Below are 12,237 nucleotides of genomic sequence, written 5' to 3'. Positions count from 1 at the left end.
AATTAGCAGTTTATTCTGGAAATTTCAAGGCAAATTGTGGTAGATTTGGAAGAAAATGATAAAGTTATACAATGATAGTATGAAAAATAGTCTCAAAAGATGACATGCATTTGAAGCAAAAACCCTTGCAGTGTTTATTGGTGAGCTTTGAGTTGATTGTTTCTTGTAATCTGTGTTGCAAACGTGTTTTCTGACATAAATGTTCTTTGTCATTATATGTCATCATATTCTCTATTCTGTTCTGTCACTCAGACCCAAATGAAGAGGCGTTGGAACTGGCCACACCAACTGATCCAGTTGTTGAACTTCTGAAGCAAGGAGCAGGTAAACATGAGGAGCTTATTAACAGTTACTAACGGAGAGCTTATTTTCACATTGTAAAGTGTAGACTGTGTCACTTTGGCAAGTGAGTTTTAAGTGTCCCATCAGGAGGACAGAGGATTGAGAAATTGCCAGAAAAAAAGAGAGCAAAGGCTGAAGCACAATGGGAAAAGATCAGTCTTGCTGTTGAACTTTCGTGATAACTTCCCAAACAGTCACACTTCTGTTTTAACTTTTATTTAGTTCCCTGTCCCTAATAAATTTAATTATCCAAGAAATAAATGTTCAATGATGGTTTATTAATTCAAACTACTGTGAATCAGTCCATCACCTACAGTACAGGGTACAGGGTTTACTATTGCAGAGCGTCCTTTTCATGTATTAATCATGCATCTGTATAACTGAAAACTATTCATTTCTTGTTGTATAGTTGTGACTAAATTTCCATATTTAATACAAAACTGCACAAGGAACAAGGCCATTCAAGTATAAGAGTTTGAAATTCATGTTCCAAACACTTTTTTAGAGCAAAAAATAATAACAAACCATCTGTGAAAAACAGGAAGAATAACAGATTAATTGCAATTTCTGGTTTCTGGTACGACATAAATTTGCTCACACAATGTTGCCCTTACCTTACAGTTCAGAAGGTTCCTGAGGAGGCTCATGGTAAATACTGGTTTGCACTGCTCTGCTCCATCATGCACTTTTACTGAATGCGAATGCTTTCATATGAGCTGAGCTCAGCTCAGAGCAACTTAAATCAAATGGTCTTTAGTTACTTTTAGGAAAATGTTCAAATGCATGCACATTATATTAAGAGTGACAGTGAAACATTTTTTCACTACTGCACAGTGCATGAGAAACTTACCAACACAATATTCATCAATGTCAAGCTTGTCAAGCACTCCTCACTGCAACTTTTATAGCCTTACGATGACCTGCATGTGCATTGTTCTCCTCCAGTATCTGTTTTTGTTTAACAGTGACTCTGTATTGTTTGCGTCTAGCGTGCAACGTTCTCTACATCAACTCTGTGGACATGGAGTCTCTCACGGGGCCTCAGGCCATTGCCAAGGCAATCAGTCAGACGCTGGCGACCAACCCTCTGCCCGACGCCACCACTGTCCACTTTAAAGTGTCCGCACAGGGCATCACGCTCACCGACAGTCAGAGGAAGTGAGTCAACACATATCTGCAATATAACCATAAACAACTGATGTGTCCAACAGTGTTCTCCCATATTTAAACTGATTTTAAAATTTATTATAAAATAAGAATTTAGGATTAGATGAAACTGGCAAAAATGTAGCCTGAAAAATCTAATCTGGTGTCAAAATGACCATCATGATAAACACATGAAATTAAAGGAGAAGATTACAAAAAAGAGCTATTATTATTATTGACTTCTGCACAGGTGACCCATGTTCATGTCTATGCAACTCTGGGTCCAGATAGGACTTATTTTAAGCCCACTTTGGCCCATTCATTGTTACTTTATATTAAAAAAACACTATATTTTGTTTTGTTTTTTTATCCGTCTTTGGCGTCCTCTAGTGGAAATCTCATAAAAGACACAGACAGCAGTACTGAAAGCTACAGACTTCACCAATTGGCACAGAGATTGTCTCAAAAAATGTCATCTTAACAGTTTAATAACGTAAAAACTTTCACACATAGAGGCTTTAATAAATGCAACCCTCATACACAAACACACTAATGTATGCTCTGCCGAACATGCTCACTACTTTCGATAACTTGTGTGTGTTTACTTCTCTCTTGCTACAGGATTTTCTTCAGGCGGCATTATCCACTCAACACAGTAACCTACTGTGACATCGATCCCCAGGACAGAAAGTAAGAACTTTTAAGACCTTTTTTTTTTCTCGTTCAAATATCAATAATAGAAAATCACTTCTTGGATGTAACATTAAAAAAAAAACATTTCTTGCCTTTTCTGTCCATAGGTGGGGCAAAGAGGGAGGTGGCTCAGTGAAGTAAGTTTAAATCATTTGTAGAACAGACATATTGATATACTTTACCATTACAATGCTAGAATATCAGCTGACACTGAATACAGATGTGTGCTTAACGCAGGATGTTGTCTTAATCCACCAGGCTTTTTGGATTCGTCGCAAGGAAACAAGGAAGCACAACAGACAATGTCAGCCACCTGTTTGCCGAGCTGGACCCAGATCAGCCCGCCTCCGCCATCGCCAGCTTTGTCTCCAAAATGATGAAGCGGTGAAAACTCCCAACGCCTAAATGGCAGTGGCCATTTTGAAATCTTCCTTCATCATTGGTGTCTTTTTCGCCAGGACTCGATGATGATTTTTTTTTTTTTTTTTTTTTTTTTTCATTTCTGTTGCCTGTCGGTTTGTTTCTGTTTCCCTTCTCTCTTTTTTCTCTCTGCCTTGCTGGTTTGTCTTGACTTTGGTCTTTTTTCGAAGAGTCTCAATTTGAAGGATTTAGTGTGGATGCGTGGTGTGGAGCTGTGAACGTGACAAACATGGAGGCCATTGAAGGGAGAAAATTTACTGACAGGGTAACCTGTACTAGAAGAAAATGCTAGCTAAAGACTAAAGGAACAATGCTAAGTTCAGTCGGGGAACATGTAAGGACTCGTATGTTTCAGGGTTTTCTGTTGTTGTTTTTGTTGATTGATTTACCAAAGGTAGTTGCAATACAAGTGCAAGAATGATGTAGCTATTAAGCCATTATTATTTCCTCTTTTCAAAAGATGAAGTGTTGAACAAAAAAAAAAAAAAAAAAAGAAATACGGTTTCTTCTTGAACTTGTCTTCAGGAAAAAAGTTGGCCTTGATGGCTTTTAGCAAAACAGTGTCTGAAGACCTTATGCATGTTAGCTTGATCTTTAAGCTTGGTTCTTCTACCTTCCACAAAAGTCATTGTGAAATCCTTAGAGTGGTCATTTTCCAGGTCTGTTGTGTGTTGGAAAGGGCTCTGCAGTGAAACAACGACTGATCTAAACTGCGCATAGCAGACCAGACTCAAAAACCGCCACGCTAAGTTCACCGCACTTTGTGTCAGTGCAGCCACACTTGCATCACCTCGGCCTCCGGTCCAAGCCTGAACGCTCTCTCTCAAAACCTGCTTGTTGGATTATTCTCACCTTGAAATCAGCAAGCTGCTGATTGCATGGCAGACACAGAGAGGAAGACTGTTTGTCCACAAGATGGCGTCACTCAGTCAGGCTTGTACTTTGCCCCTAGCGTCACATAGACTTGCCCATCACCAACTGCTTGCAGTAGTGGATCTGTTGATAGACGCTGCCACTGAAACACACTGGAAATCACCAGGGACTGGCCCCATGACCTGGACCTATGCACTGTTCTTTATGCATGTTGTTGTCCCAAAATGCACCCTCCCTCATAGCTACATTCAACATCACTGAAAACATTCTATGCTGTGTGCTAAAAACGACTTAAAAACCTTTAGACAAGTACACTGAGGTTGTATGACTTGTCAAAGACTGCATGAAATAGACAACATTTTTGTACTCTTCTCAGAGTCCTGAAAAGAAGTAGACAACCCATTGTTGAAGTAGTCAAATGATGGTGAGATGCTATATTTTTACTTTTTTTCTTGATTTTTTTTGGTCCATTTGAGCCAGGGTTACCTTTCACTGTATCAAGGACAGTCTGGTCTTTGTTTTTTCGTTCCACAGTGTCGTCAAAATTTACATTTAGATACTTTTAGGGCAAAGGAAAAAAAAAAGAAAAAAAAAAAAAAACACAAGGAGTTTCCACACTGTGCGCAAATGCCTGCTTGTTGAACACGCGCTCAACCATTCACAATAAGCTAAGGAAAATTGATATTGATATAAATGTACATAGATATACTACTTTGAAAGGTGACATAGCGAAAAAGTATTTATTTTTGTTGCTTTGGTCCCTCATGATTACTCATATATACATATATTGTACAGTCTAGATAAAGAAGATTACCTAATGGGTTGAGAAAAAAAATATATACTTATTTTGGCTAATGATTTCAAAGTCTGACGATTTTGAAATGTGTTTGAATATATGGTGTACATTACTTTGTACATGTATATGTTTGTTTTTGGCTCGTCATGTTTTTCATTTTTGCGTTCTCTCAGAACGAGGTAAGGCATGAATGAGATAGAAGCCAAGAGTCTGTACAGGACTGAATTGCATGGACAAAAGCATCTGAGTGTGCGTCAACAGGGGGGCGACACACTCGTAGAAACAAATGCGTTGTAGCTGATAGATTTTAAAAAACGGTAAAGACATGCAGATTTTAGAAAAAGGGAAACACGAAAAAAGTTCAGAAGCCAACCTCAAATGCAATATGAAAACAGCTGTATGCACCCATGACAGTTACAATTATAATTTTGCCAAAGATTCAAACACTTCACATCTATGCTGACTGGCTGCATGTCGCTTTTTTACGTTCAACAGTTACTCCGTTTTCTGCCATTTTTTTTTTTTTTTTTTTTTTTTTTTTGTGTTTCACATTTTCATTCAAACTGCACTCCTCGCTCGGCTTTAGCAGCAAATTTACGAAAGCCTTGACCAGCCGTGACACACAGAAATTTCTGTTATAGGTCATATGTGTAACACAGGGGCCCTTGAATTTATACAACGAGACATTCAGCTGCAAATGACGAAAGTTTTTTTTTTTTTATTATTTGTTTTTCCTCACCTCTCAAGGCTCCAAAAATGTGTCCACCTCCGTCGCCTGTTTCAAGAGAGAACAGGCCTTTGTTTTGCCCCAATTGGAAGTGTGTAAGCAAAGCACTTATATTCACAATACCAAAAGGAGGAGTGACATAAATTCCATATGGGTGTCAGTATTGGAGGTAAATAAAATTGTCTCACCGTGATGCTAAAGCTCGACAGCTGCAGCTTTGTCAGACTGCCAAAGGTGTCTTCTCCGGCCCTCTCGAAAGTCAATGATTTATTTATTCTTATTTATTCTTTTTTTTTTTCTTCCCTGACACGTTTAAAAAAACAAACTCTTGTTTCATTGTCGCATTATCACATTATCACAGTTTTAACAGTCAGTGTTAACGAATGGAGGAATGTATGGTGGCGCTTTATTGAAAGCAAAGAGGTACAGTGCACTTAAATCGACGACTAACAAGCTTTATGCCATTTTTAGTCATTTGGGGAAAAAAAAAAATACAAAAAATACATCACACTAAGTTTTAAAAAAATCATATAAAACAGGAATACATCATGCGTTGTACCTATTGGCTTTGAGTGAAGAGTTACCTTGTTGTTTCAGTGAAAAAGAAGTGATTTCTGTGACCCCTATGTACAAATGGGACTTGTTGTATGAATGTGCTACTTTGGATGTACAAAAGGGTCTCAGATTTTGTTTGCGCTTATCATTTACATTATATTGTCATGGCTTACCTGTTCCTAAGGAGAAAAAAAAAATACATTAAAGCAATACAAATCAGTTACAGTAAGCTATCTGGGTGTTCTTTTGTTTTTTGTGGCTCAATAGATGGATTTAGAGCACTAAAATGCTCATTTTAGACATTATACTAAATTATTTTTTATCATTTCCGTCATCTACAAGTTTTGATTTCTGTTTGTTTGACCATCAATCATTCTTCATTGTTCATCTTCTCTGTCAGGTGCAGAAATCACCTCGTTAGGTTTGATATTTAGCACCTTGAGAAGCTCGTTTAAAGACACGACACAGGAAAATACTCCATGTGTTCCTCATGCTAGGAGATTAACTTCAGTCCAGACAAATAAATGTGGCATTTTCACAGTTAAATGAGAAAAACCCTTCTCTGGAAATCAAAACCTTCCTCTCATATGAAACAGCTTTGCATAAGAATTGAAAAGTTTAGAGGCACATGTGACTGTTGGTTCACCTTTACTTTTTGCCACATCATTTTACTGTCAAACTACTGCCTGTTTTACTTTGGAACTTCCCATCATGGAATCCCTGTGTGATGAGGAAGATAAATTCATTGATTATTTGCATTTTAACACATAATGCCTGTTAAACCAAGCTGCAGATGACCAGGTTACAGCACTCAAAGGCCACGAGCTGATGCAATTTCCACAAAAGATATTTTGATATGCCCCAGAGGGAAAAGAACAGGTTTAATTAATAAAACGAATGATGGCTAGATTCCATTTATCTGCTTCAGTTTCAGGGTCCTAGTATTGTGCAAGCTGGCTCACTGTCACGGCTTACTGGGTGAATGGAGCCATTAGTATTAATATTAGTAACACCTGTGCTTTTTCTTCAATGAGTCTGTCTTTTTGAGTTAGCTTAGAAATATAGCCTAACTTTATCATGTTCTCTGTTATTTTATTCTGGTGTCTGCAGCTGCACCTGCAAATGTTCATTAAATTATGGAAACACTGGTATGCACAATATGATTGTGATCCCAATAATCAAAAAAATAAGTTTGGCAGTTCTCTATAAGGCAAAACTATGCAGTTTTATTGATATTTATTGACCTGAGTCAAATCTTCTTGATTTTTTGCTGTCAAGCATCAAGTAAATCAAATCACATCGCAGATGAGTCCAAGTTGAGTCAGTGTTTGAGTCTACAGCTTGGTTTTCTTTTGATTTATCTTTTTTAATTTTGTTTTCAATTGAGTCTTTTGTAAGTTGGAACACATGTAGAGTCTAAAAAATCATCCAAACTTTGATGATTTGCAACTGGCAATCCCAACCAATGTTTTATTCATTTCTATATTTATTTATTAGCCATTTGGTTCTTTTTTTCAGATGGTTATTGGTTGTTGTGATCTGTTTTTAGTTCCTAATTTGAGCAATTTGCTAATTTGGCAGTAAGGACAAAATGAGTTTTAACCGGAACCAGTAAATAAAATACCCGAGCACTAAACTATACTACAAGGGCAAACAAATTGATAACAGGTGTGTGTTTGTGGCCGAGCCACTGAGCCACTTGGGGAAATCCAGAGCTACAGAGTCAACAAGGCAGCCCTCCAAGCAGTAGCACAGCCTGTTTGTTTGCTCGGTATTTGTTTCCAAGTTTAAGGTCCGAGCCCCACCTCGCATGAGACGAACAAGAGTCAGACGCATGAGTGACGGAGACAGGCAATAAAGAAATAAATAATCAAAACTCTGTGAGGTTCTCATGGCTGCAGACGGTGTTCAAACTCCCAAATATGCATGACACACTTCCCCTCTGACAAATTACGTACGCGCTTCACCGCGGCACATTATGAGCTGTAAGGGAGGCACACACTGCACTAAGTGCATCATGGGTTAGTTCATAGACACTACATATGCATTTTACCCATTCACAGATGTAAAGGTAACAGGCTGTGAATGGAGGGCACACTCCCAACTCCCGATCTTGTCTGCAGCCAGTGTGATTTGATTTGATTTGACACCTTTATTTGAACAAGGAAATCCCATTGACAGCAAAGTTTTCTTTTACAAGAGATCCCCTGTGCGCAGAATAAGTTTTGCATTTCAATAATATGAAACAGAGAGAAAACAAAACAATCTCAAAACATAGAATCTGTCAAGGCAGTAAAAACACAGGGAAAGTTCAAACTTCGGTTTGCGTCCACCCTGATACCGCGTGGCTCAGGGTTCGATCGACGGCCAAGTCATTGAATTTAAAATCAGCACCATATGCCTCTCGGCTTTGAAATCGTCTTTGAAGGATGGCTGGGGATGGAATGACGTCCAGTCTGAAGACTGGTGCATTGAAGGTGTTTCACGCCAAAGCAGTAAAAGAAAGAAGAAACAGGAGTTCAGCTCATGGCCTGTGAGCTACCAAGGTTCATATACTCCTGACGAAGCATTTTTAGCACTTTCTTTGTCAACTAAAACATGAACTTTTCTGCAGCTTGTCTTGTTCCAACAGATCTGAGCGATAAAACCTTCAATCTCAAGGAATCAAATAGCCAAAGACAGACATATTTGAGTTACAAAAAGATTTTCCAAAAGAAGATGCCTTGTTGGATTGTATTACATAAATCTGTTTCCTGTAGGAACGTTTCTCTTCAAATATGCTTGAACTAAATGACTAAAGTTTACGATGCTGCTGTTGAATTTGACATCTCTGACCAAATAGCTTTGTTTCTTAACAATTCAGCACCAACAAAGAACAACCACTGCTCTTCAGCCGCTTTTTAGTCAGACAGGCATTGCATCAGTTTGTATTCAAAGTATACAGTAAACAATAATGAATCTGATTATGTTGTGGTCTGATAATTATCATAATGTCTGCATGCAAGGAGGTTATGAGAAGAATCTTTGTGGATGAAAGTATAGATAATGATAAATAAAACAAAAAGTCTCCAGTCACACCAGTGAGGTCTAAAGACTGTAGTGAAGTAAAACAGTGAAATTATTGTAAAAAATCTTTGCTGACATGTAAAAATTTGCTGACATGCCAGTTAGCACAGCTGAGGCTGATGGAAATCTCAATAGTTTCCAAGTATTTGGTCAGAAACCAAAGTATTGGACAAATTGAAATTCTTACCTGAAGACTGTAGTAGATGAAAAGTAGCAGGATCAGCAAAGTTATTGTGATTCATCCTGTGTTTGTATCAAATTTCATGACAATCCATCCAATAGTTGTTGAGACAATTAACTCTGAACCAGAAATTTCAACCTCATGATGGTGTTAGATGAACATTCAGGGGGATCCCCAAAGTCAGTAGGATTCATCCTCTGGGGACTCTGAATGTCTGCACCAAATTTCATGGAGATCCATCCAATAGTTATCAAGACATGTTGACGTCATGGTGGCACTAGATGAAAAGTCAAGGATCCCCCAAATCATTTGGATCATTCTCTGGGGACCATGAAATGTCTCCAAGAATTTTGTCGCAATCTATCCAATAGTTTTCGAGATGTTTCAGTCTGGATTAAAGTAGTGGACTGCCACTAGCATGGCTAAAATAAATAAATATGATTAAGTAAATACATTGAGCTTGAACCTGTATGCAGACTACCTAAAGACAGAGACTAAAATTCAACTTAATCACTGCTTTTCTTAAAGGACCAGTGAGTAGGATTTAGTGGCATCTAGCAGTGACATTGCAGATTACAACCAACTGAATACACCTCCCCCTCCCCTTCCAAGCATGTAGGAGAACCAAGCGGCAACTTCCATGGCTGAAAAATGAAGCCAACACTGATGCGCCAAAAACTGCAGTTCCTGAAAAGGTCGTTTGATGCTGGCTCCAAAAGTGAGTCAATCCCCATAGACCCCCATATTAAAATGCCAACTTCACAGCAGAAATAAACATGTTTAGGGCCTGGTAAAACAAACAAACAAACAAAAAAAAAACGGTTTTGGTCTCTATAGCTAATTTCCCAGTTCATGACAACTGTACAGGGGCGAAATTTTATATAACTCACTTGTTTAAATTTTATTAAAGCTTAAAGTTATGCATAATTAAGGGCATGGCCGTTTTGAGTGACAGGTGGGTGCCATCACAGGCAAGTTACTACCACAGTGACAGCGTTGGTTAGGTAACGTAACCATGGGCGTAACACCAGATTCACAGAATATAGGCTTAGCCATTGCTATTTCACAGTGTGTTTTCAGTTCATGACAGTTAATTGTAGCAATTTGGCTGCCTACAAAAGTCTTGTTCAGCGTTTGGTTGTACTAAAAGACCCTCTAAGGAGTCAGATGTTCAGTTTTTTTCTGTAAGTACATTTTTTTTAATGGTTTAATGTTTTTTGCAAGCAAAAATTAGCCTTAGCATTACCATAGTTAACCATAGACTGGAAATGCTCTAAGCTAACTAAGCTAGCAGCTAGTGTTGGGGTCAGCTCCACTCTCTCGTCCAAATATGGCCACTTCTATCTCCAAAAATCCAAGATGGTGATGGTCAAAATGCAAACTCGAGGCTTCAGTACAAAAATCCACAAACCAATGGGTGACGTCACTGTGGCTATGTCCATATTTTTGTCTATGAGGAGAACCTTCAGTGGCCGCAAAACTCGCGAAAGGCCCTCTCTAGAGCCAATATTTCATTTGTCCATTCTGGGCTACTGTAGAAACATGTCAGTGCAACATGGTGGCCTCTGTGGAAGGGGACCTGTTCTCTAGGTAGATATAAAGGGCTATTGTCAGGTGATCATACACTAATTAAAACATACTTCTGCCAAGTCCGTTCCACTAGATGCCACTAAATCTTACACACTGGTCCTTTAAATGAAGCTTTGTACCAAGACAAAAGTTTAATATTTCCTAGAATAAACCAACATAAATGGGGTTAAATTTTGATCAGAGGTTTCATAATCTAAACTGTGCAACTCAAGTTTTCGAGGATCTCTGAATTTTCCTTGAAACAATGGTTTCCAAAAACAAACCCTGTAAAGCCTGAATGGTTGAACCTTTGAACTGGTGGGTATTGAAATGACTGAAAAACTTCTGAAATGTGGAACACTGCACATAATGAAAAGCTAATGAATCATTTAACTTTGTTAAAACATGAAAAGATTCTATGGTCTCAATGTTGAATCAACAACTCACACACCTCCTTCACTTTAATGCAACACATGACCAAAACATGAACATGAATCAAGTGTACAGTGGAAATGTGTAGTCTGTTAGAGGCATCTCACCCAGGTATGACCTTCCCACACAGAGTCTCAGTCGTTTTGGAAAAACCTGACCCCTGCACATGTAGATGCCACTGGACTGTAAATATTCAAACAAGGGAAAATTCCCACTCCACTCTTATCAAATGGAAAAATCAACCTGCTTGTTTTGGTTTGCACTCCACCTCCTGCATGTTCTTTTTTTTTTAACTTCCCAAAGAAGACTTATAATTGGAGTGATAGGTTTAATCTTCTGTAGCCGCTCACAAAGCTGTGCAGCAGGTGCTTAATACAAGTAACGCTGAATGCATAATTGCCTTTTTGCCACCTCCAGTCATCCATGACATGATGATATTCGCAGTATGCAGCCTGATGATGAGGAGACATCTTTTAGGAAATTATTAAAAGCTCATCAGTGATATTCGCTTGTTCCTGAGCTGCTTCTGCCAGTGATAATCTTCTCAAGAGAAGCCTTGATTTAGCCCATTTGCTGCGGAAAACACTCCTAACTCCTGTCATATCCGCAGTTTGACCGGCTCACAGCTCCTGAGGGTTTCCTTAAGATAACAGTGCTGAGTTCAGGCTAATTAGGGGTGGAAACGGTACACTGGGTTTCTCCTCGCATCCACATGTTGGTCAGGAAGAGGCCGGCGTGCGCTCGACTCTGAAACGGGCCAGCTGTTCGCCCGCCAAAGCAGGCGAGCAGGCCCTGCAAGACTCTCGTCGTGCCCCCGCAACAGCTCACTGACTCCCTTTTAGCTTCACGCTCGTGTGAAATCTCTCCGGAACAATGACCGCGCATCAGAGTGCTCATCAGAGTCTTTCTGCAGATCTGCCACACCGACATACATTTACAGAGTTGTGTAAGGATTCATATCCTATTCAGCTTACAAAGGGTCAAATTTTATGAGACTGAGTGGAGACTATGAGGCATCTCAGTCAAGCATAGACTTAGATTTGGAGGGAAATGAGCAGGTTTTTTCCCGCCAGGATCAGGATAAGGGTGAATGTTTCCTCTTGTCTCTGCCACAAAAATATAGGCAATAGTTTTACTTAATTTTGTGGTTGTTTTAGATACATATTTGTGTTTTATCTGTATTTTATGATTGGCCCAGTTATTTAAACGCTAATATCAAGAGTTAAAAATCAAAGTTCTTTTAAATTAATAGTTCAAAAGTAGGGGAAATACGCTTGTTTGCTTCCTTGCCAACAGTTTGCTGTCTTACCACTTTCATATCTGTCAGTTAAATATTGTATAAAGCTGGACCCAGGAGTTGGAAACAGTGGGAAAACAGTGGCTAGCCTGGCTCCGTCTGAAGGTAACAAAATCTGACCGCCAGCATCTCTAAAATTC

At 38.9% G+C, this 12,237-nt stretch overlaps 1 protein-coding gene across 9 annotated transcripts in view; it reads left to right on the top strand.

The window, feature by feature from the left end:
- The window catches only part of tns1a (tensin 1a), a 98,775-nt gene extending 92,998 nt beyond the window's left edge, over positions 1 to 5,777 (top strand). For 7 of the 9 annotated variants that reach the window (XM_067583597.1, XM_067583598.1, XM_067583596.1 and 4 more), the window contains 6 exons: positions 253 to 324; positions 964 to 990; positions 1,332 to 1,500; positions 2,110 to 2,178; positions 2,289 to 2,318; positions 2,440 to 5,777. In XM_067583597.1, coding sequence (XP_067439698.1) covers positions 253 to 324; positions 964 to 990; positions 1,332 to 1,500; positions 2,110 to 2,178; positions 2,289 to 2,318; positions 2,440 to 2,569 — 497 coding nt within the window. In that variant the 3' untranslated portion in view covers positions 2,570 to 5,777. The remainder of the gene's footprint in view (positions 1 to 252; positions 325 to 963; positions 991 to 1,331; positions 1,501 to 2,109; positions 2,179 to 2,288; positions 2,319 to 2,439) is intronic. The other 2 variants (XM_067583600.1, XM_067583595.1) reach the window with 1 other exon arrangement.
- Positions 5,778 to 12,237: the final 6,460 nt, after the last annotated feature.

Source organism: Thunnus thynnus, chromosome 24, assembly GCF_963924715.1.
Source record: "Thunnus thynnus chromosome 24, fThuThy2.1, whole genome shotgun sequence".
Lineage (NCBI taxonomy): Eukaryota > Metazoa > Chordata > Actinopteri > Scombriformes > Scombridae > Thunnus > Thunnus thynnus.
Note: the sequence above shows the minus strand (reverse complement) of the source record. Positions and strands in the feature narration are given on the sequence as shown.